The sequence below is a fragment of the Balaenoptera borealis genome (assembly GCF_965194805.1).
Source record: "Balaenoptera borealis genome assembly, chromosome: 9".
Lineage (NCBI taxonomy): Eukaryota > Metazoa > Chordata > Mammalia > Artiodactyla > Balaenopteridae > Balaenoptera > Balaenoptera borealis.
The window spans coordinates 53,315,986-53,342,397 of NC_138873.1; the positions used below are offsets into that span (position 1 = coordinate 53,315,986).

General features: G+C 37.0%; 1 protein-coding gene across 7 annotated transcripts in view; it reads left to right on the forward strand.

Moving 5' to 3' along the window:
* Positions 1 to 18,833, forward strand: part of ATG5 (autophagy related 5) — a 125,011-nt gene extending 106,178 nt beyond the window's left edge. For 4 of the 7 annotated variants that reach the window (XM_082404896.1, XM_082404897.1, XM_082404898.1 and 1 more), the window contains one exon: positions 14,055 to 16,282. In XM_082404896.1, the coding sequence (XP_082261022.1) occupies positions 14,055 to 14,191 (137 nt within the window). In that variant the 3' untranslated portion in view covers positions 14,192 to 16,282. Of the gene's footprint in view, positions 1 to 14,054 lie in introns of all 7 variants that reach the window. The other 3 variants (XR_014248215.1, XM_082404900.1, XM_082404895.1) reach the window with 3 other exon arrangements.
* Positions 18,834 to 26,412: the final 7,579 nt, after the last annotated feature.

Here is a 26,412-nt window from a genome sequence, read left to right on the forward strand (position 1 = left end):
CTATTAAGTAGAATTAGAAATAGTAGGATTGAGAGGAATGTTGATATTCTAGCCTAAAAGACTAAACAAAGAATATGGAACTCAAAATGTGTGCTATTTGGCCTGTGAATATAACTATTTTTCTTAATTAAATATGCTTGCCTTTCCTGGCAGTCCTATGTATATCTAGCACTTTGAAAATACACAAAGGCTCAAAAGGAGGGGAGAAGAGGGGCATCTGAAATACCATCAGAACCAGTTCCAGAAGGGATCGATAAAAAAGATCATTGACCACTACTCAAAATTATGAAAATTGAGCAAGTTTCATTGGTTTAAGAGGTTACTAAATAACCTCTTAGTTATAACCTCTTATAATAACCTTATAGTTTACTAAACATAGTAAACTATATTTACTGTGTCATTTGTCACCACTGTACTATACTAGTCAAGGTTTTTGATACTGTCATACACATCCTCATCTCTAATAACAGGATAATACTATTTTATAATCCTAATCTTCTTTATTGCTACGTAGTTTTCATTTTCAGTAAGAGTTTGTGTTAACTCATTTTTTTTGCCATTCAGTGATTTTTATTTTTATTAAATTTATAGAGTTGTGCAGCCATTGCCACAATCTAGTTTTGGAATATTTCCATCACCTCAAACTTCCCACGTGCTTGTTTGTAGCTAATTTCTGCTCTTGCTGCCAATTATAGACAACTACTGGTCTGCTTTCTGTCTCTGTAATTTACCTCTTTTGGATATTTCACATAAAGGGAATTATACAAAATTGCAACTGATTTTTTTCACTTAGCATAATGTTTTTGGGTTTCATTCATATTGTAGTATAAATTAGTAGTTTGTTCCTTTTTATTACTGAGTAGTATTCCATTGGGTGTATGTATCACATTTTGTTTATTCACCAATTGATGGGCATTTGGGTTGTTTCCACCTTTTCACTTTTATGAATGATGCTGCTCTGAACATCCACATACAGGACATATGTTTTCATTTTTCTTGGGTAGATTCCTAGGAGTGGAATGGCTGGGTTGTATGGTAAGTTTATATTTAATTTTTTAAGAAGCTACTAAACTTTTCCAAAGTGGCTGCACCATTTTACAGTTCTACCAGCAATGAATGGGGATTCCAGGTTCTTCACATCTTTATCAATGTATATGGTTTTTGTCTTATTATAGCCATCCTAGTGTTGTGTAGTGGTATCTCATGTTGGTTTTTTAAAATTTCCCTAATGACTGATGATGTTGAGTGTTTTCGTGTGCTTATTGTTACTCATGGATATATTTGATGAAATGTCTTATGTAAATCCTTTTCTCATTTTTTTCATGGATTACATATCATATAATCCATGAGTTTTGAGAGTTATTTATATATTCTTCATACAAGTACTTTACCAGACATGGTTTGTAATTATTTTCTTCTAGTCTGAGACTTACCTTTTCATTTTCTTTTGAAGAGTAAAAAATATTTTATTTTGATGAAGTCCTGTTTATCAAGGTTTTTTATACATGTGTTCAGTTAAATAATCAAATATTTTTTCTAGTAGACAATACACTTGTATAGTTCCAAAATCTAAAAGTTTATAAAGGAATTTAGTGAAAAGTCTCTATCTCAACTCCTATACATAAAACACTGACTCAGTTCCCCTCTCCAGAGACAACCAGTGTTGCCATTTTCCTGTAAATCCTCACAGAGATGGTTAAGTAAACTTTTTCATTTTGAACTCAAGTTATAGAAATTTGGACTGGGATATTCCCAGTAACTTTAGGAATAATCTTATTTTTCCAGTTCATTTGATCCATGCTATAGGGGTTTTGTGTGTGTTTTTAAAATCTATTTAATGTCTATTTTGCTACATTCTTGAAGATTCGGGAATATAGAGTAGTTTTTCCATTTGAAGTATAATTAAGAGATAAATCATTTTTATTGCTGTCAGAGACGGGACCCACAGGCTGCCCCCACTGCAAGCATTGGCCTTCAGTTATTCATTTCTCTGCACTGTATTTTTCTTTATTTTTGAGTACTTTGCAGTATTTTAAAGAACATCGAAAAAATGCTTTTATCAATTAAGAATAAATTGAAATTTAAGCTAAAGCTTAATGTTGAAATGGCTACCTGATTGTACTTTTCTTAGACGTTTTTTGACAATCTTCTTTCCAGAACATTATGTCATGTAAAATGTACTTCTTTATAAAATCCTTGACTATTTAGTGAGAACATCACAATAAGACTCAAAACCTTAATAAAACTGTTCTACTGTAAGGCGCTAGCCCCCCAACTGGCGGCACAGTTATCAACAAATCCAAGAATGATGAGAGAAAACCTTAGTGGACCGAGAGCAGGAAGAAATTGGTTGGGTGTTAATTTTGTATTTGGCATCTTTAAAGAATCATATAACTGTTGAACCTTAGAGTTATTTCAGTTCAGTCTCTTAGTTTTTTAGATGATTTGCTAAAGGTCTCTTAGCTGCTTAATTGTAGAACTAAGTTTAGAACTCAGGTCTCATCTCCTGGTCCATTGGTTTTTCCACTTTACTATGCTACCATTTATTTTCATTTTCACCTTTTCAATCTTTTCACTTTTTTGTTTACTGTAAAATAACATTCTGAAATGCTTGCTTTTTCCTAACTCAGTTTATTCTATGATTTGTGTTTAGTACCTAATCTGGCCTACATGCAAGACCTACACTTTCTTTCAGTGTTCCCTGGTGTGATATTAGCGACCTGAGCTTCTGTTGTTACTGTAGTGTTCCTGTGTATAATTCTGGCTACTCTTCTTGTTGACTTTATGAAATGCTGTCTATGACATTCTGACATGTAAATGAAAAGCAGTCACATGGTTTGAGCTGACACATTTGTCAGAATGTACCTTTGTGCTTTTTTGCCATTCCTACACCCAGATCACAGTACATATACAAAGTTACTGTGGTCCTGCACAAGAATGGCACACACATTTGTGAGGCTTTTTTATTCCTTTAAAGACTCTTTATTCTCTCCTAAATTTTTTTTTAAACATTTTTTTTAAATTTATTTATTTTGTTTATTTTTGGCTATGTTAGGTCTTTGCTGCTGCGCATGGGCTTTCTCTAGTTGTGGCGAGCGAGGGCTAGTCTTTGTTGCGGTGTGCGGGCTTCTCATTGTGGTGGCTTCTCTTGTTGCGGAGCACGGGCTCTAGGCACGTGGGCTTCAGTAGTTGTGGCTCACGGGCTCAGTAGTTGTGGCTCGCAGGCTCAGTAGTTGTGGCTCGTGGGCTCTAGAGCTCAGGCTCAGTAGTTGTGGCTCACGGGCTTAGTTGCTCTGTGGCATGTGGGATCTTCCTGGACCAGGGCTCGAACCCGTGTCCCCTGTGTTGTCAGGTGGATTCTTAACTACTGCACCACCAGGGAAGCCCTCTCCTAAATTTTTAACCTACCCTACCTGCCCATCCACTCCTAAAGAATACACAAGGTGACTCCCCTTGTTTTTTGTTTTTTTTTTTAAAGGGAGGGCAGTGAGGTAGCCACTCACAGCATTAATCCACTAACCTGCCTCTTAGGCGGATATCTTTCTGTGACAGACTTCTTCCCACCCAAACTGTCACATGCTTGTATCCATCAGGGAACATACACATACCATACACATACTTCATTGAAATGATGTAAATAGTACCTATACTTTTGAGGTACTCTTGATGGTACCTTTCATACCAGGAGGAGGCCACATTTCTAACACCAGTATCTTATCTTTGGAAAAAATTTTATTTGCCTCTTCCTTTTGTCACCTCATTGGAAAATAACTGTCAGTCATTTCAGGATCTATGGGGAGTATTCAAAACATCAAGTCACTCTTTCAGTAAAAATCTGTACTGTCTGGTTCAGTACACCTGTGATATTGTCCGTCGTGAAGCATTTTGAAACACCTGCACCCAACTTAAGTTGAAAGTGAAAGACTTTAAGATTGGGTGTGTATGGATAAGAACTAGCTGTCATCACATGATTACAAGAGAAAGTGCTTCATAAAAGTTATGCGGCACCATTGTCTACTACTCCTTACAACAAGTGATTCATGCATGAGGGAATTTTACATTATTTCATCATATGAAGGTAGAATGTACTAATATGCAGGAAGACGTGCTTTAGGTCATTATTCTTGTAACTAACAATGAGCTGCTTTATGTGTTTCCTTTTTTGTTTTGTAAGTGGCTAGATAAGTTAGCCAGGATAACAGGAAGTAACCAAAGGTGAACTCAGGTAAATTTTTCCTGTGGTGTCAGCAGTAGTTAAAATGACTCAGAGAGCTAAGCTTCTGTAGCAGGCTTGAAGTGAAATTTCTTTCTTTGTCCATTTAGAAACAACATACAAAAACTTTTAAAAACCTAAAACTAAAAATCATAGCTTTTATTATTTTACTTTGGAGAATACAAAAATCTTATAAGCTTTGCCCAATCATGTTTCATTGCTCAGTTTTCTAATGTAATATATAAAAACCTAGTAAGTTAGGGTTATAAAAATAACAATGTCCATTCTCACTTTTATAAGTTTATTTCAAAGTTCCGGTTGATCAGTCCTCTGTAACAGTTGGGCTCTTGTAATCCTGAATTTATATTTGGTATTGTACCAATGGAGTGTGTGTGTAGGGAAAGGCTTACATTCAGTGGCAAATTAGTCAGGGTTCCCTGCATCTCTCTTACCAGCAAGTACAGTCTTCTTGCTGCTTGCCTTTTTCCATTTCTGCCCTGCTTCCTGGGATTTTATTTACTCTTTGAGCCCCTTCCCAACTACCATTTAACTTTTGGGTTCCATTTGATGTTGTAGCTTTCATTATTCATCAGTTTCTTCACATCATACTGTCTTCTGACAACTGGGGTTACTAAGATGTCCCTGCTTTTAAGAAACTTTAGTCCAGTTGGAGTGGACAGAAAGATGCACAGATGTGATATGTGTAGGAATGGAGATATGCAAAAGATATTAGGAAGATTTATTGTCTTATCCATTCCAGAGTAGGCAATAAAGACTGAGCTAAGTCTTAAAAGATGAGCAGAAATTAGTTGCAAAGCAGGGACCAGGTCACAGTGTCCCACTGTAGTAGAATCCTTCACTAGCTACCCAGGGGCTGGCTGCTCAGGGGTAATGTCTGGTCTGAAATGCTGATCTAAAATGTCCCTACTCTATTTCCTGAAAGACTAGCTTTATTTTTCTACTTTTCTCCCATAAATGTGGACAAGATTTTCAATGAGGTCAGAGATGTGGGGGGAAAGTATTGAGGAACTAAGTGACTAAAATTGTTCTTTATTTGCTTAGTACAAATCTTTTTATTTGTACAAGTCTTTTATTGTACAGATCTTTTATTTGTGCTAATCTTTTTTAGTACAAATCTTATTTGTACTAATCTTTTATTAGTACAGATCTTTTATTTGTCAGTACATTAGAATATAATTTTAATAACTGAGGCTAGGGAGTCATAACATCCCATTTAGGAAGTCTAACTTGAAAATTATACTGCTTTGTTTTTGACATGCTTTATGAGAAACCACAGAATAGTTTCTATAAAAAGTAAGGAAAGATGGTGCATTCGCATTTTTTTCTCCTTAGCCCCATAGCATATGATTAGATTGTTTTATAAAGTGAATCAACTGTTTGTTGTAACAGCTTTTTTCAGACTTAGAGCAATTAGAGAAAAGAAACATCTAAATCTCACATTATTCTTCCAAGGCGGATCCTTCAATTTGAAGTTTGAACTTCAAATTGGCACTTTTGTCAGCATGATGACACTGACCCCCAAAGAGGTGGCATTTCAATTTGCCAGTTCATGCCACAGAAACATAAAGCCTTCAAACCCCAAACTTCATCAGAATGAGGGTTTAGGAGTAAGAATAATAATCGTTTTACAGTTTCAGTAATTCTTTTTTCACTCATTTAAAATTTGTTTTCATTCTAGTATCCTTTTGTACCTTCATACAAAGGTATGATTGATTGATTTAGAAGATCATTTAGTAGTTGCTTTTTTTTAATGGTTCTTGCTCTATAAAATAAGGGTGTTACCTGCTACGCATCTGATAGGATGGTTGGAGGGTTTAAATGAACAAAAGATTTGTGTAAGTGAGATTTCATAATCTAATATTTTTCACAGTTTTACAATTAACATTTTTTTGTTTTCTTATGGTTTTGTTAGTATTTTTTCACAAATAACCGTACTCATAAGAAATTTACCAAGTGGAGTTAGCAAGAACCAGTTTTGTTTTTTCTTGTTGTCATTTGTTGATAATCCCACTCTGCAGAGATAAGTACGTGTTGATATTCAGCCTCTGCACAGAAGATATAGATGTAGGATGAGCTCTAAATGTAAACTGATGTTGGAACCGCTTATACCTCAGGTTATGGCAAGAGTTCCATGCTACTGAGTTTTTAACTTTTTTTAGAGATTACCTTCTGGATGTGATTAGGAATGCTCTGGTAAGACATAAGTAAGCTTATCTCCATAGTCACTGCAGCCAGCTGGACTAGCATATACTTGTTAAAATATGTTAAAAAGGAAAAATCTTAAGGCAAGAGGTCTGGAAGTGTTGCTGCTAGTGAAAGCTTTTCATTGAAGACTATAAGCAACGAATCACATATTTATTTGAAGTTTCAGCTATTCACAGGTAGCCCTGGAAGGCCCATTTGTAACTCCACTGAGGTACCGTGAGCCTGCCATGTGGGACTGGGTCATTGGACTGCAGTCTCATCCTAACACTCTCTACTCTTCATTGTTTTCTCTCTCTGGGTGTAAAAGAAATGAGACAGTGTCATTCACAGTGGTAATACAAGAAGTTCTTCACATGTAGCCCTCATCAACAAAGATCTACTATATTCAAGTCTGGACAGAAATAACTTATGAGGTTTATTTTAAAATTGGTAATTATATTTTCTTAAATGTATCATTATGTCATCAAATCTAAACTGAATCGAACTCTTCGCCTTGTTTGTTTGATTTTCCCTCCATCTCTGTGCTTTGTCCCAACACATGGGTAACATGGACTAATTTTGGTGCTACAGAATCTGTTAATGACTTAACCCATTGACATATGTCTTTTCTAAAATGAAAGAAATAATAAACTGATTATTTTCATTATTCTCCATTAGTGAAGATGGGATTACTGGGCCTGTCAGGAGATGCCTCTGATTTCCTTTACCTAGATCCCAAGAAGTTAAATGAATTAACTTGACTCTTTCAAAAGTGGGAACAGATCTTACATAATTAATATTTCATATTTAGCACTAGAAAACAATTCTCTTAACAAAATAATAACACATGCAGGCAATTAAAAGCAAGTCATCTCTTCGTTAAAACAAGTCCTGTGAGACCTTAACCTGACCATATATAAACAGTGTAATTACTGCCTGTATTTTAAATAAAACAGTTAGCTTTGAACTATTCTGTAACTCATAATTGACAAATATTAATGGGCCCTATTACACCCAACTAGAATTACTGGATCATTTTATAAAATTAGTTCAAAAACATTTGAACCTATATTTTCAAAGTTTTATTTTTTGGGGCAGGGGGTTTCTTAACGTGAACAAGTTTTAATTTCTAACTTGTACCACACTTTTATCTTATCAGGAGGCATTTAATCAGTTTATGTAAATGGTCTCACAGTCACTTAATACAATGTTCTTTTTATAATTATAGCTAATTTGGGGGGGTTAAGTTTAAATTTTGGTTTATTACCTCCTCATTAAGAAATATAAAGGTTATAAACAAGTCAGTGAAAGAATTAACATAGACATGTTTTGAAAAATCTTATACAAAATGTTAAGAGTCAAGCCTTTGGTAATATTTTGGACAGAAATAATAAAAATATACATAAAGATAAAATTTACGCATGGGAAAAGATAGGTGGTATATATTAACTGTGATATTCTATGTTCATTAAAACCTATACTACTAAATGAGCATAGATCCGGAAGAAGTTAATGTAAGTATTTTTAAATGGGTTTGTATTTCTCTGATAAACAGCACTCTCCTTCTGTTTGTGATCATAGGATAAAAGCTCTGTAAGCTTGTATATGTTCATTTTTACTGCTACATCATGTAGTATGCTCTTAAGATTGAGATCTCATTCCCCAGGAAGCATTTCTGTCTAAGATTAATTGCCCTTTTAAAATCAGCGTTTGATGTATTCCTTTGGCTATATCCTGGCTTGGTTTAACCCTCTTTGACCTGACCTCACTGACTATTATCGCTGAGGCTGAGTCAAAATCCTTCAGCATGATGTATGCACTTCAGATTTCAGCCTGTGGTTTTTCATGTCGATGGACTCAATTAGTTGGCGTTTTACTAATGAACATATCAGAAGTTAAAGAATTTGTCAGAGCAACATTGTTCAGAATAGTGACAGTAAAAAAGTTTATCTCTGTTTTTCAGAAGTATCAAATATTTTTCAGAAGTTTTACCTTCAGCATCACACATTCCAAGATAGCAAATCAAGGCATTTTCTGCTGAACTTTGTAAAATATAAATGTGAAGCCACAAATCTAAACACAGTGGTTGCAACCTTTGGCCTTAGATTTCTGTTATTCCATATTCACAAGTGTGAACTAAAAAAACAAGTTACAATCTGAAATGTTCTGATTAAAAGCACTTTCCCTTAAAGATATATCATCCATTTCTCTAGCTTCCTTTAAATTCAAAGAAGTTTCACATATTTAGTTACACATGTTAATAGTAAGAGTGAAACTCATGCATCTCTCTAGAATCTCAAGTAACCTGTTTTTAAAGACATCTAGGTCATATTCCTTGTTGATAATTGGCTTAAAAATAATGGCTAAAATGCAGATTGGGATGGGGAAGACTGTGAGCCATTGCTAATAGAAATCTCTAAAAAGCAGATTCATCACATACTCTTAAGTCCTCAAATAATGATATACTTTAAAATGTATAACAAAGATTTTGGGAGTTTCCCCCCCCCCACTTGAATTTTTCATCTTTAAAATAAAATAAGAACCATATCTAAAGTCTATTAAGTAACATCACCATAGTAAAATAGGGCTCATTTGACTTATCCAGGATGTGCTCTGCTGAATATACATATTTAGAGCAATACTAGATTTATCCAGAGGGTTTACAGTGCTTAATGACTTTTTTTAAATGTCATTCATTTTGTTGTTTGCATAATGATAGAGTCTTTGGGTTTTTTTGTTGTTCTCATCTCTCTCTTTCTTCTTAACACATTCATAAAATCCGTGTGACACACTGCATAATAATGGGTCTGAATAATGCAGAGTGTATATTAACATGAGGCCAAATTCTCACAGCCCTTTGCATGCCAGTCACTTAATTAAATCCACAGTTTTTATATACCTTTTGGTATCTCACTCACTTTATTGAATGCCTACTATGTCCAAGCCCTGTGCTGGGCTCTGTGCTGAGTGCTTTATTTGGATATCCCATTTGATCGTCTCTGCAACCCTGGAGGTTAGAATTCTTAATTTACACTGTAGGAGGAGGAAACTGGGACTCAAAAGGTTAAGTGAGTTGCCTAAGAATTAAAAACTAGTGTATTATGCTGGTTTAAACTCAAAAAGAAATATTTTGCTGTTTAGGCATAAAAGACTCATGTACTGGAACTGGAAGACATGTTACCAATCCTCTGTTTTAGACCAGTGCTTTACAAACTGACCCATGGAGTTGAATCACAAACTGCCGTGGATCATAAGTCAGCAAGCAGCAGGACTTGGGAGACAGGCTTCAACCCCACATCAACCAAAGCTGCCCCACCTGCACCTGTGTTATATATTGTGGTTCTGCATAAGATTTTGTTTGAAGAAAAATTCTATACCCATATTATTATGCAGTTTATTTAAGGGAACATTTAAAAAAAGACTTTACCCCAGAGATTGATTCAGGTCTGGAGAGGTTATGTATTTTTAAAAATCTTCCAAATGATTCTGATGGTCAGCCAGATTTGCAAACCATAGATCTAGACAGACATCTTCTTTTTATATATAAGGAAAGAGATGAGTTCTGCCCAGAGTCCTTCATTATCAGAATTGGAATTCAAGTTGCCTCCCTCCCAATTCATGTCTTTTTTTAAAGTTCATAATTTTCATTAATGACTTGTTAACTAATATGAATTTTCTTTCTTCTTTTTGTTTCTATATGTAATTCTTACTGTTTTAATCATACAACCAAAATCTGTCTAAGTATATTTTTCTTAAAATGTCACACAGCTCTAAAATGCTCACTTTAAAGTAGATGCTAGAATTAAGTTTGTTTTTATTAGGGTATTGGTGATAATAAAACATTATATGATGTGTTTACATTTTTATCTTTCATAATACTGAGGCTTATAAGTAAGATGAATATAAGAAATGAAATTTTATTGTGATATTCTCTGTATTGATACATGATCTCTTTAGATTTAACATCTAACTCTTAAAGTGAATTTAATTGCTACTCAAGGAAAATGCTTGTCTCTGATACTTGTTTCTGTCCTCTTCCTTAATTCACAAACTCAAAGTATTTATGAATGACTGTCCTTATATTTACAAGATGAATTAAAAGAGTTGTTTTTTTAAATTGCTATGTGGACATTCTACAATATAATGACATGTATTCTTCAAAATTGTCGAGGTTAAGAAATGCAAGGAAAGGCTAAAAACTGTCCAAGTTAAAGGAGAGTATAGAGACCTGAAAATTAAATGCAGTGTGTGGTTCCTGGACTGGATCTTAGACTGGAGAAAAAAATAATTAGGATAGTTAATAACATTTGAAATGATTACATAATAGTATAATATCAATGTTAATGTTTTTTATTTTGATAACTGTACTATGGTTATATAAAAGAATATTTTTATTAGAAAGTATATACTGAAGTATTTCAAGGTAAAGGACTCTGTTTCTAATTTACTCTCAAATGATTCAGAAAGTAGTTATATATATATATACACAGAATGATAAAGCAAATGGGGTAAAAATGTAAACAGTTGATGACTCTGGGTGAAGAGGAATTCCTTGTGCTATTCTTGCAACTTTTCTCTATGTTTGAAATTATATCCAAATCAAAAGTTACCCCCAAAAGTGCCCTGTATGTGAAAATTTCATATAGAATGAGTTCACTTGATAACTGTCTCAAACGTTTGCCTACTTTAAAGCATCAGACTAACGTTTTTAAAAATCTGAGTGGGTGGGATGTGGAGTAACATATTTCTCCTGAGTCATTTACTCTGTAGTGACATATTTCTTATTCCCAAGTATTAAATTCTAGATTCCCATTTTGAAACACAAAGATATATTTACCAAAAACACGATTTACTTTAGTAGCAGTATCATCAAGTGTTTCCTTTCTGTTAGGGGAAAAAAAAAATCTGCTAAATTTTTACTATTTAGTCTTGTTAGTTTTGATATTGCCAAAATGTCCAGTCATGCTTTGTTGTTATTCGCAGTAGCATCAATTTTGGTGATGGCATATATACTTCTTGGCTTATTTGGAAACATTTTGACTTTTTGTTGTTTTAATAACCAAAACTGTTTTTATCAGTAGAGCTCTTCTACATAGTAGTGGTAGTCATTAGAAACTATTTTCAAAACATTAATTTTGATAGTGTGTTTTACCAGCAGCAAAATGATCCAAGCTCTGAAAACATTTATTGTCAGGCACCACGCTAGGCACTGAGGATACAGTGATAAGTGAGAGAGAAGTTTTAGTTAATAGTTTCAAGGAAACTGCTGTCCCATTCTAAGAATCCTTCTGGTGAGAGTTACATTATCAGAGAAAGTCAGAAAACCAAAAAGATAAATATACACAGGTGAAATATTTGGACAAATGTAAGCAGTGACAAAATTATATATTTAAAATCTTAAACTGTTGTGTTGAGGGATATGACAGTCTAGATCACTTGCTTAGTTGTCTGTGTTTAGCGACACGTTTATGTTCCAGATTAAAAGTGGCCCCAGGTTAAACCAGAGAATCAGGACTGCCTATTCAGGTTTCTGATAATGTGATTTATTGGGTTTGTTTTACAAAGTGTTTGAATTGTGCTTATGTTCTCCAGCTTCTGCTGTACAGTTCTTAAACTGTCCTCTTGTGTAACAGGGTTAGCCTTTTGCCTTTCAGACACACCATGCGTCAGTGTGCCATATTGTATTTGCTCCCACATTTACATGCTGCTTCAGGCAGAGTATTTTGGATATTCGGCTCTATCTCATAGTATCCAAAAGTGACACTGCTTAAGGAAGAACTTTACAGATGAGGAACTTTGACTCTTACACCACTGCTCTTTCATTTTTTTTTGACTCAGTGCTAAGTAGGAGGAAGATTCTGAGACTATTAAGGTATTTCAAAGAAATATATAATAAGAATATAAAGAGAACTACACCGGAAATGTTTTTAAATATTCTAAGAAAGATTTAATACAGTGAAACCTTGGCAGTCTAGAACTTACAAAGTATGAATCATTCCAGATAGCTGAGGGCTTATCCATTTGAATATCAACATTTTTAAATCTTCTCAAAGTACTAATACTGTGCTTTCTATAGTATTCTGTATATAGCTTAATCTTTTAGTTATAAATGATTCACATCCCTATGGAAACCAATCATTGTATTAATACTGTGATCACAACTGTGTAAAAAGTATGTATAGATGCAACAAAGATTGGTGGACAAATCAAAACAATGAGAGAATTTTTTTAAGTTAGTAGTGTTATAAGGTGGTATCTTTTTCCAAAATTGTTTTAAGCTATGACACAGTGATTCAGGGTTTTTTGGAGACATTTATTTGGTTATCTTTGGGGTTGATAATATGTTTGTTAGGTCTTTATTTTGGGCATTCTTTTAGCAATTCTCTAGTGTTTTTGTGTCCTCTCATTGTCAGTCTGTTGACTGTCACTGCCCAGGGCTGTGCTGCCTCTAATAGGGAGTTTCTTTAAAAGGGTCTCTTGTTTCAGGTGCCAGCCAAGCCATTATCACCGTACATCATCAGCCCACTTTGCCTAGACATTAGAGCACTAGGGATGCAAAAGTCATTTTGAGCAGAGCAGAAAGGAAAAATAGGGTATTTCCCTCTCATACAGTTCCATGAATTCCCTGTTTCCTTGCTGTCTTCTGTGTCCAGGAAGCTGAGAGATTTAGATGTTGTAGACTGAAGAGACTGAAAGAGGCAAACCAAGAATTGTGCTAAAGGAGTGATACAAAGTTTCTTGAAGGTTCTTTGTTTTGTTTTATTTTGTTTTCTGTTTTTTCAAAAAGAGTTTGGTTTTACTTTCTTTGTTTTTCTATAGCAACCAAGCATGCTTCCGTTTTCTTTAAAGATCGTCAGTATATCATACAAAAATCATAAAAGACACAAAACTAATCTTAAATTTAATTTGAAATAAAATTTGAACTTCAGAGAAGAGTGTGAATTTCAGCAACCTTTTAATTAGCGAACGGGCGTTAACAAAAATCAATCAGGTTTCAGTACTCTGAAACAGAAATCCCTGAGTCAGACTCCCAGTTCCTTCTCATTAAAACTTTAACTCTTCTTCTAATAGTGTCTCTAAAATTTTCTCATACATATATGAACAGCTTTATTGAAAATTAACTTACAGCTCCCATCTGTTTTATTAAACATCTTCCTAAACACTGATCTTATTCTTGATGACTTCTAGACACATTTCTGTTTTGTATGTTTTAAATATGTATTGACCTACTTCACACACCTGTCATTTTTCATAGCCGTATAGTACAGTTTTTAATGTGTAACTAAAATAAATTTTGGTCAGTGGGTACAATGGGCTGTTTTCTCCACTATGGTTTCATTAACGTCAATCTTAGGTAAGCACAGTAATTAAGAAAGAATGAATACTTTCACATATAGCAACAGAATTTTTATCAGAATTCATTGTAACCCTCAGGTTTCTGTTTTGGGTGATACATATTGCAACATTTGAACTTTCTCCATGTCCACATTTCCTGCTCAGGAAACAGACCAGGTTTTTAACCTGTTAAAGCAGTAAAAATCCATTTAATTCACTGAGGATTCTCAAAGGCAGCAGATTATTTTTTCTTCAACTGTTTTGACTCATCGATTATTGTTGGATTTCTTTCTTGGAATAGATGGGGAAAAAAAGAATCAAGTGATGATTCATGGAATTGAACCAATGTTGGAAACACCTTTGCAGTGGCTGAGTGAACATCTGAGCTACCCGGATAATTTTCTTCATATTAGTATCATCCCGCAACCAACAGATTGAAGGATCAACCATTTGCTTGAACGGAATCACCCTTAAACAGGATTTACCAGAGCATGTCACCATTCTGCTTCAATCAGGTTTGGTGGAGGCAACCTGACCAGAAACACTGCTACAAGCCAAACAGGAAAAAGATTCCATGTCAGATAAGGGTACTTGGGCTGGCCTTACTTTGCATCACCACTGCTTTCCTCCGCTGCCGTCATTAAACCTCAGCTGCGACATGAAAGACTTTACAGGACCACTGCAAGTCTTCTGTTTTCTTGTAAAATATAATGAAGCTGAAGCCTTTGGCCTAAGAAGAAAATGGAAATATGTGCCACTCAATTTGTATTTCTGATTAACAAATAAACAGGGGTATTTCCTAAGGTGACCATGGTTGAACTTTAGCTCAAGGGAGTGGAAACATTGGTTTAATTTTCAAGAGAATTAGACTTAAGAAAGTAAAAGAGAAATTCTGTTATCAATAACTTTCAGTAATTTTTTGTAAAAGATCAAATTACAGTAAACCCATCTTTCCTTAATGAAAATTTCCTATGTTTACAGTCTGTCTATTGGTATGCAATCTTGTAACTTTGATAATGAACAGTGAGAGATTTTTAAATAAAACCTCTAAATATGTTTTGTCATTTAATAACATACAATTTGGTCACTTTTCCAGTACTTTCTGACTCACATACATTAGATCACTGTTTTTACTCTGTGTGTTACCTTTCAGACTGGTCATCATTGGCATGGAATGGGTGTAGGGCATAGGATAACTTGTCTCAGGAGCTGTCATAGAATTTCTTGCTGCCGATTTTTAAATCTGTGTTATTTACACTAAAAGTATAAACAATGTTGCCATTTATCATTGCTGTTTTATCACTGTAAATCTGTCAAATCATAGTATCTTAAGCATCTGTATAATTTTACATTTTTTTGGAAAAACCCATTCCTTTTCAAGCTAGTGTTTTTCATTGGCCTCAGGTCTAATGTTTCACGGTGGTCCCTGGTAGCCAATCTTTGAAGTTTAAAGATTACCGATCTCCAGACTGCAATAGCTTTTCCTTAACTTTACCAAAAATATTCAGAGGTTATTAGAGTTCTTATTCAAATAAGGAAATTTTTGCTGCACTTTATTACCACGCTGCTGGGATTCTACCAGCTGAACGTACTTGTGCATTACACTTTGTTTCTTGTGAGCTAGCTTGCTGTTCATATTGAATGTTGACCCGTTTGAGTATGCTAAAAGACAGTATCATACAATAATGGTTTTAGCTTCCAAAATAAAAATGAATGTTTTTCTCATAAAAAAAAAAAAAAATTGTACGAATGTGTGGTGAGATCCTGCTAGTGCTCACGGCTTCCTTTTTCCTTTTATGATTTTCACTAAGCAGCAGACTTATCCACAGGGTGAGATAAAGTTAGTCAAAGATCAGATATTCTGGAATGGAAAGTATAAGCCTCAATCAAAAAGAAAAACATAGGGTACCCATAGGATCAGAAAAAAATAGAAGCAAGTAGCAAATACTTGGCTAATGTCAATAAAATGAAAAGTGCCATTTTAGTAAGGCAGAAAAAATAGTCATATTTGCGTTACTTAAGGATTAAAAAACCCACTGACTTGTATTTTTTCAAAAGAGGTTGATCTGAATATGATTGTTCACATTAAAAGTGTTTATTCATCTATTCAGTTTGGGGATTTTCCCTCTTGATGTTTTGACAGACTGATGTGAGCTTCAGTGAGCGAAAGGATCAAAATGCCAGGAGTGCTAAGCTGTGAAGAAGATAAGTGTGGTAAGAGCAGTAAGCCACAGTAGTTTTCACAGACAAGACCAATGTAAGGTCTCTGCAGTGGGCTCAAGTGAGCTACTGATCTTTACTTCCAGATTTGAAAGTAAGTTTTATCAAGCCATTTCCCATTTTTACCTACTTGTTCATTATTACACCAGCATCATAACTGTATTATACTCTACTCTAGTCCCAGGTAAGTCAAGCTTCTGATACCCAGAGAAAGAATAAAAACAGAAATTAGTGCTGGCTTAAATATCTATTTTTGTTTCTTTTTATTTGAATATTTAAATTTTATGGTTTATTAAAAAATTAAATTAATTTTGTGTCTGTCTTTATTTCTAGAAGTTGAAAATGAAATTTACTATAAATCAAGTTACCTGTTGGGGAAATCATTAAAATTTCCTTATTCTTATACCTGTCATAAAAGTTTCTCAAAGAAATAAACGATAGGAGGGATAAAGGAGAACATATGAAAGAAAACTGGAGAGGACCACAAATCTCAATGTGCTTGTTTAACTCATCCTTGGCAGCGAGCATCCTAAGAAAATGAAAATGTGCTCTTAAGTTATTGGCATTGTTTAACTAGGAAGGAATAAATTCAGCCTAAGTAAAGTAAATCATTGCTTGTCCTTCATAATGTTGTTTTTCACTTGGATGACCTAAGTTCACGGATAGAGTGAACTGATAAGGACTTTATGTATCTAGAGACCCAAAGTAGCTTGCTCATAGTTAAAACTGACCTACTAGTCTTTACAGCATGGTGATGTTCAGAACACGTTCCAGTCAGTCTGACGTGAACGCAGGATAGGCTGCTCCTGTTATGTTTATTCCCCCATTCACTGGAAGCTAGGTGGGAATGGATGGTTTGCTAAGAAAACAGTATACAAGATTTGATATCGAGTGACACTTACTTTTAATGGTTATCTTTCTAGGATATGTTTATATTTTGTAGGCTGTATGAGGTAACATTTTTTCTTTCAATTTTCAGAAATTTGGTTTACGTGGGTCATGCCAGAGAACGACAGTCTCATGTTTTCTTTATCATACTGTTGATATTTAGGTCTGAGGTAAGTTGGGTTTCCTTTTCGATGTGCCAACACAGTTGAAATAGAAGTGTAGGATCTTGGGGTATGATAGGAAAAAATCAAGTATGACAATATTTATATAGTCCATTCTGTTCATGGTCAATCACTGGGGTGGAATCAGTCAGAATACTTACCTGTCTCTTGAGTTCTGTCATCCACTTAAGTTTTTATAAATACAGTCATCTCTTGGTCTGAAAGTATTAAAAATTACCGACACGGGTGTTGGAGAGAAGGGAGTCATGCCTGTTTTTAACTAATTGAGATTGAATGATTCTTTGTAATAAAAATTCATTACCACATAGATTTATTTGTCAAATTTTCTCAAACATGAATTACAGATTTGATTCTCCACACTTATTGGCAAATGTAATACTACTATGGAATCTAGCAGTCACAATATAGGAACCATAGAGTGAAAAAGCACTCTATTTTTAGATCCTTTAGGTGGTTCATTAAGTATTTAAGTTTTTTTAATATTTAACTATTCTTGTCAACTGACAATATGTTGGAATGATCACCAGTGAGATAAAGACTAATCTGAAGATTTAGAAATGTCAACATGTTTCAACATACTAATTGATTCTTCTGAAAGTGATGAATTTGGCTTTCCCTCTATAGCTTCCCCACCCCCATATCACAAGAATAAATAAAGCATAACCAGGCTTTTTCCTCTTTGTTTACCATGGTTCTTAGTAGAGTGTCTTGCACATAGTTGGTGCTTTGCAACTATGTATAAAAAAGAAAAAAATTAACAGGATTATTTAATGATGCTTTAAAATCAATGTTATGTTTTCCTGTTAAAAATACCAGCTATAAAAATAGGAAGGACCTTGTTGTTTAGAAATCAATATACAAAGTGCAGTGAGTGCAGGTTTGCAGTACTGGTGAAGACTTGCTTACTCAAATTGGCTACTTTCAGCAGGAACCACTGTGGATCGGAACCTTGTGTCAGTCCACGTTCATTTTAGTTGTAGCATAGACCGCAGCACAGATCTTCTGTTTCAACATCACTCTAATTTAAGCAGCCCCTAAAGTTGGAGCTATTCTCATCAAGCATCTAGAGGTATTTATTGATTCTGGCCTTTTCATAAATGAGTGGTTTGTGTCTTGCTTTTGCCTTTAGACCTTACTTCTGAAAATGTAATACATTTTTAGCAAGGGAAATGTGTTAGACCTGTGAGCAGGGTTCTTCAAACTGAGGTAGACTCTTAGGACCATGTTTATGAAAAGCTTTAAGAGAAATATTTGTCTTTCAGTCTTTTATATTTAAGTGGAAGAGGTATCTGCTTCATGTATTATTTAGAAAATACTGATGAACTTTTCCTTCGTAATGTTTACTGTGGTTTATAATAAATATTTGTATGGTATTTGTTTCTCACACTGAGCATAAACTCCGTAAGAGCAGAGCCCAGGTCTGTTTGGCCCAGGATTGTATTCTCAGGACCTAGCACTGTGCTGCAACACAGCGGAATATACTACATACTTGTTGAATAAAAGGTTGGAAAAGTCTGTGTAGTATAGCTCCCTTTTAGACTCCAAAGCATATTGATAGATTAAAGACTTTGAGAAGTTCTATGGTTAAGAGACCTGTTTGATCTAGCATTTCCCAAATTTTCTTGATTATAGGATTTTTTCCTCCAGTACCACATCATATTGAACTCTCGTTTGGGAAATGCTACATTAAATCGTTATATCCTAATGACCTAGAGTTTAGAGCGTAAGGCTTCTCCCTCTTTTTCTGACAACTCCATTTGAAAGTATCTCTTAAGCTTATGACCACCCCCCCCCCAAAAAAAAATATCTCGAGTCTATTCATTCCATCCTCTAGATATGTTCCATTTTTGTCAGTATCATTCTTGAAATTCATTCACCAAGTGTATAATGAGTAATACATGCCAAGCTATGTGCAAGAAATACAACAGGTTAGAATTTGTCATGGGAATGCTGGGTGGACAGTCTAGCTGCACAGCAGTGCCAGAATTTGCCAGCACGTTCCGAGCAAGGTTTAGGAAAAGGGCTGGGAACCACAGGGTCTCTTTACGAGACTTCCATTCCAAGTATGAAAACTAGGCAAGTGGTCAGGCCTTAGGTGCGGAAGTAAGCAGGAATCAGGGATGAATAATTGCTCTCAGGGAGCCTCCATAAAGGTAGGCAAAAGAGGGCTTCCCTGGTGGCACAGCGGTTGAGAATCCACCTGCCAATGCAGGGGACACGGGTTCGAGCCCTGGTCTGGGAAGATCCCACATGCCGCGGAGCGACTAGGCCCGTGAGCCACAACTACTGAGCCTGCGCGTCTGGAGCCTGTGCTCCGCAACAAGAGAGGCCGCAACAGTGAGAGGCCCGCGCACCGCGATGAAGGGTGGCCCCCGCTTGCCGCAACTAGAGAAAGCCCTCGCACAGAAACGAAGACCCAACACAGCCATAAATAAATAAATAAATAAAAATTTTTAAAAAAGGTAGGCAAAAGAGCCATGGAGCTGAAATGCGGCATTCCAGGAAAACAGTTACTAGAGCTCCAAATGGAAGGGCCAAGCAGAGAGGCTGGCTGCAGAGATGGGTGATTTCCTGTGGCACTGCTACATGTGGTGAGCGTTTCTTATCTCTAGGGAGATACTGTACTTGTTTGGGATGTGGTGACTGTATCTTTGTGTTGTCTAATGCATATTTTCCAAATAAGCTATGTTGCTGAAAGCTTAAATCCATAATTTGGATGTTGATATTCTTGTTACTCAGAACTGTTGGGTTTTAGCTTTCTTTTACAGAGACAGTAACTCAGTGACCTGTTACCTGTATCTGATCTATTGTGTGCAGGCCTAGGGAAAAACTTCATGCCCTGACTACTAGCCTTTTTCTGGGTAGGCCATCTCAACCATGCCTCGCTTAAGAATTTGGTCATTCCCAAGTGCCTATATTTCAATAGTTCCTTTTGTCATGGTTTTGAAATTAATTATGTAATATGAAATGTCAACTTACCTGATGTCTCTGATGTTCCATAGTGATGCTAACATTCAAGTGTGACACAGAAAGTTATTGATGATACTGCTGACGTGTGAAGGTATCAACTGGAGCCAACTTTAGATGAGGGCTAGCCAACTTTAGATGATGGGGCAGGGGTTGGGGAGGAATATATATATAAGCAAATCAGGTAAAAGTTAAGTTACTTTTGGGTTGTACCATGCATGAAACATTCGAATAAAAAAATAGAAATGCCAGATAGGTTATGATTAGCTGTAGTTCAACTCAAATTCAGATGCATGGTGGACACCTTTCATTCTAGGCAGAATGAAGACCATGCATTAGTCTTAGAGCATTTAGGATATCTTAGTAAAAACCAACTCTGATTGCTAATTCTGTGTTCCGCTTATTCTCCCAGATCTTAAAGAATTCTACATGATTCATCTATTCAAACATTTGTTGAGCAAGTAGGGTAGTGGATATTTTGAGAGAAAAGACATGGTCTCTGACCTTAAGGGACCTCTGTAAGAGGAGAGAAGACAAAAGTAACTACAACATAATAGCTGGATATTGCAATGAGAACGTACAAATAAACCACTATGAGAAAAATCGAGCTGAGAGAATGATTTACTTTGAGTGAACTAGATGGTATCTTGCTTGACCTCTCAGAAGCATTTGACAGTTGATCACACCTTCATTCTTGAAACACTTTCTTCACTGGACACCACACCCTCCTGGTTTTCCTCCTACCTCAGCCCGTTTCTCAGTTTTCTTTGATGATTCTTTCTTTTCTTCACTCCTAAATGTTGCAGTGCTCTAGGGCTCAGGCTTTGGTCCTCTTCTCTAGCTGCACTCAGTGTGTGAGCTCATCCTATGGCTTTTTAACACCATATGTTTTCTGCAATATTAACTTCTCCTGAGTTCCAGACTTCTACCCAACCACTTACTTGACAACCATCTTAGATGTCTAATAGTTCAAATTTTATTGAGTCAAAGCAGAACTCTTGATTTTCTGCTTATACCTGTAACTCTCTCTTTCCCATCCTAATAAATGCAACCCAGCCCCAAAGCCTACTATCTTTTATTCCTAACCTAGGCATCTTTTTTTTTAAATAAATTTATTTATTTTATTTATTTATTTTTGGCTGCGTTGGGTCTTCGTTGCTGCGTGCGGGCTTTCTCTAGTTGCAGCTAGCGGGGGCTACTCATTGCGGTGGCTTCTCTTGTTGCGGAACATGGGTTCTAGGTGCGCAGGCTTCAATAGTTGTGGCTCGCGTGCTCTAGAGCACAGGCTCAATAGTTGTGGCGCATGGGCTTAGTTGCTCTGCGGCATGTGGGTTCTTCATGGACCAGGGCTCGACCCTGTGTCCCCTGCATTGGCAGGTGGATTCTTAACCACTGCGCCACCAGGGAGGTCCCCTAACCTAGTCATCTTTAATTTCTTTCTTCACATCCATGTCTCGTCCATCAACGAGTCCTAATGAGTCTACCTTAAAATACACCCTGAATATATTTTTTTACCACCTCCACTGTTTCCATCTAAGTCTCAGCAATCATTGTCTCACCTGGACTACTTAACAGTAGCCTCTTATCTGGCCTCTCCTTAAAACATGTGACATCATGGCAGTTCTTTGATGAAAACATTCCAGTGTCTTTCCAGCCCACCGAAATAGATCTAAAATTACCAAGTTCTGCTTGATCTGATGCCTGCTTCTGACCTCATCACTCTCTGCCTCCACTACTTTATTATGTCTATACTGGCCTCCTTCCCCACCTTGTCCTTTAAATACGCCAAGATGGTTCTCCCTCTGGGGATTCTGCATGGCTATGTAGCTAACAGTAATTGAGTGTTTACTACAGTGTTCCAGGCACTGTTCTAAGTGCTTTTCAAGTATTAACTCATTTAGTTTCAGAGCTGTATGAGATAGTTATTGATATTATCCCCATGGGGAAACTGAGGCACAGGAAAATTAAGTTACTATACTAGCATCATGACGTGGGTAATAGATCTAGGATTTAAACCCAGGCGGAACGGGCCAGGTCCACACTCTCACCCACTTTCTGCAGTTGCCTTAGCTTGCCTTTGGTCTCACAACAGAGTGTAAGCTCCATGAGGGCAGGGGCATTCTTCTCTTCATCCTCTTAACTCTCACGATGCCTGACACATTGCAGGGCCTTATTGAATATTTGTTGAATGCGTAAGTTTCTAAAGCTTGTATTTGAGTAGGTTAGGAAAAGCCTCATTGAAGAAGGCTTTTGAGCTGGAGCTTGAAGAAAGGGAAATTCTTTCTTCAAGAAATTGGGAAAAGAGGGAAGGAAAGTGAGATACAGATACAGATATTCATACAGAGAGAGGTGTATGAATAAAACCTCAGAGAAAAGATTGTCCAATTGGGCTAAGTCACTTGCAGGAGAGAAGGAAAGATATTATGACAGGAAAGATCTGTTCTGAGAAGATTATAGAAAGCCTTGAGTACCAGGCTAAGGAGATGAGATTTTATTTGGTGTACAATGAGAGCCACTGAATATTTTTAGTAGTTAAATCATATGTTTAGAGTAACCTTTTGAGATGATGACTCTGGTAGCATCTTGTAGAGAGGTTTAGTATAGGCTGAGTCTGGGAGACCAATGAGAGAAAGCCTGCCGTGATCGAGTCACTTACATCTCTTGACTATCACAGTAATCTCAGAAATGGAGTTCCTGCATCCACTCCTGGCCCTGCAATTCCTTTCTCCATCTGGCAGCCAGAAAGATCATTTAAAGCTTCAGCTCAGGTCTTGCGATATTGTGATTTATAATAAGAAATACGTATTTGGTCTTTTTCTCCTTTCCGGCCCAGGGCTCCTAAAACTGGGAATTTCCTAGTGATGAGAGCAATCAAGATACCTTTCGTTATGTTATTGATGACTTTTGAACCACACCTAAAGATGGGGGCTGGTTGCTGGGAGAACCAATCATGTGATCAGAGGTTTGGAACTTTCAGTCCTACCCCGCCTTGACCTCCAGGGAGGAGAAGAGAGGCCAGAGATTGAATCAGTCACCATTGGTCAATGACTTAATCAATTATGCCTAGTTAACGAAGCCTCCATAAAAACCCAAAAGCTTCCGCAAGCTTCCTGGTGGGTGAATTCATGGACATTTGGAGAGAATGGCGCCTCTTCCCACATACCTTGCCCTATGCACTTCTTTTATCTGGTGGTTCCTGGTTTATATCCTTTTGTAATAAACTAGAAAACAAAATGTTACTCTGAGTTTTGTGAGGTGTTCCAGCGAATTAAGTGAAAAGAAGCGGGAGTTGTGGGAACCCCTGGTCTACAGCTGTTGGTCAAAAGCCAGGCAGCAACGTGGGCTTGCAGTTGGTGTCTGAGGTGTGGCTGGAGGGAGGAGGCAGTCTTGTGGGACTAAACCCTTAGCTGTGGAAGGTGATGCTATTTCTGGGCAGATGTGTCAGAATTGAGTTGAATTGTAGGATTCTCTGCTGGTATCTAGAAAATTGCTTATTGGTGGTGTGGGGAACATTCCCCTCCCCAGACGTTGACATTGGTACAGAGCCATTTTAGGTCCATTTTCTCCTCTGCTTGAAATCTTGAAATGGCTTCCTGTTGTCTTTAGGGAACTCCAAAATCCGTACTATACACAGGCTTTGCAAGATCTGGCTTCTCCCCACTAGATTTATTCCCCATTACTCTTCCTCTTCTTCATGATCCAACCATACTATACGTCTTTCAGATTCTCAAAGCATGAAGCTCTCTATTAATACAAACTCTTGCCTCGACTATTCCTTCTCTCTGGAATGTCCTCTCCCACCACCCGCTCTTGCTTGCTAATTCCTACTTATCCTTTCTCTCAGTTCCTCAGGACTTTCCTCTCCAACTGCACAGTCCCTTCCTGGTAGGGTTGCTAGATGTAGCTGATTAAAATACAAGATGCCCAGTTAAAGTTGAATTTCAGGTAAACAATAACTAATTTTTTAGTATAAGTATATCCCTTGCAATATTTGGGGCATACGTCTACTAAAAAAATTTAGTTGTTTATTTGAAATTCACCTTTAACTGGACATCTTGTATTTTAACTGGAAACCCTACTTCCCAACTAGATTTGGTTATTCTCTCCCCTAGCTCACTCTTTACTTTTCCTCAGTATTTATCTCACTTGTATTCACTGATCCACATCTGTGGTACCTGATAGGCTGTAAGTGCCATGAGGGCAGGGATGAGTCTTCTTTATTCACCAATGCCTAGCACAGTGCAATAGCATGTCATAGGCCCTCAATAAATATTAAATGAGTGAAAACAACACGAGGCTATTAGAGTTCTAGAGAGAGGCCAGGGCTGAAGATACTGTCTTGGAAGTTTTCTGTGTGGAGGTGACCTTTGAAGCAGGAGCAAGTGGAGGAAGGGAAGAACACAGCAAAGGTATGGAGTGGAAAGAGAAGACCCTGGGCAAAGCTGAGGGGAATGCCCCTGCTTGGGTGGCAAAAAGAGGAAGAAGGGCCAGAGACAATAGAGCCAGAGAAAGAATTCATAACCTGCAGAGGGATCTAGGGAAGTCACAGGGACCAGGCCTTCGGATTTGGCAGTTAAATACTTGGGACCTTCAAGAGAGCTAATTCGGGTCTGATAGCTGTCAGGTTGCATGCAGACTAATCTTGAGAAATTTAGTGATGGGGAAAAAAAGGTTGTAGCTGAGCTGTTAACATGGTGGAGAGAAAATGTGTCTGTGTGCGTGTGTGTGTGCATGTGTGTGTGTGCGTTTTATGCATAAGGGAGACCTCAGTGTGTTCATAGGTGAAAGGGGAGGAATCAGTGGAAAATGACAGTGGTCATCCTGGAGGAAGGGGTGATAGATGGTCTTGGAGCAAGTGGAGGGGGTGGACTCAGAAAAGAGGAAGGATGTTTCGCAAGTAGGAGGAGGAGGGTGGGACCAGTGGTTATTAATTACAGTCATTTCTGATAAGTGTGACTCTCTGGTCTCAAAAAATAAAAATAAAAAAGTCACATTGTCCTTATTACTAAAGATTATATCCAGTGTTCACTAAAGGGTATAACCTGAATTTGAACATAATTAAGGTTTCTTAGCCCAGCAGCTTTTCAAACTGTGACAAGCATGGGAATCACTGCCTGTTTAAATGCAGATTGTGAAGAGGAGGTGGGACAGGGCCTGACGTTCTGCATTTCCAGCAAACACCCCAGGGATGCGGTTGCTGCTTAGACCTTCCATCCTTGCTTCCAGGAGGCTTTTTTTTTTTTTTTTTGCAATGGCAGCTGAATGTAAATATTTTACATTGTCTTAACCTTGTAATGAAATTTATGCGAGAAATACTGAACACCCTTTCTTCTGAAGTTAACTGAAATAAGGTTGAAATACATCTTATCACAAATGTGTTCTAGTTTTAAAGAACTCAAAATGCTCATGTGTATCTCAAACATTAATTTTCTCAGTACTAAGAAAGGAGTTGTCTTCAGAATTTGAAACCATATTGTTTTGGAATATTAGAAAACAAAATTGCTTAAAAGCAGAATGTGATCTTGATGAAATATTTATCTGTAGTGAATTATTATTATTATTTAAATTTTATTTTATTTTATTTATTTTATTTTTGGCTGTGTTTGGGTCTTCGTTGCTGCATGCGGGCTTTTCTCTGGTTGCGGCGAGCGGGGGCTACTCTTCATTGCGGTGCGTGGGCTTCTCATTGTGGTGGCTTCTCGTTGTGGAGCACAGGCTCTAGGCGCGTGGGCTTCAGGAGTTGTGGCTCGCGGGCTCTAGAGTGCAGGCTCAGTAGCTGTGGCACACGGGCTTAGTTGCCCCGCGGCATGTGGGATCTTCCTGGACCAGGGATCGAACCCATGTCTCCTGCATTCGCAGGCGGATTCTTAACCACTTCTCCACCAGGGAAGCCCTGTAGTGAATTACTGATCAGTTATTTTTTTGAGGGATATACTGTTTGTTGATTCAAAGGGACTTCTCAATCTTTTCTACAAATGTTTTTAGGGTATTAGTATGATTCATTATTAATGGTCTAGATATACTTTTTAAATGTTAACATTTAGCAAAGTAATGCTTTTTTTCACGAATAAGAACTTTTTTTTTTTTTTTTAATTAATTTATTTATTTATTTATGGCTGTGTTGGGTCTTCGTTTCTGTGCGAGGGCTCTCTCCAGTTGTGGCAAGCGGGGGCCACTCTTCATCGCGGTGCGCGGGCCTCTCACTATTGTGGCCTCTCTTGTTGCGGAGCACAGGCTCCAGACACGCACGCTCAGTAGTTGTGGCTCATGGGCCCAGCTGCTCCGCGGCATGTGGGATCCTCCCAGGCCAGGGCTCGAACCGGTGTCCCCTGCATTAGCAGGCAGACTCTCAACCACTGCGCCACCAGGGAAGCCCGAGAACTTTTATTTGTCATCATTAAA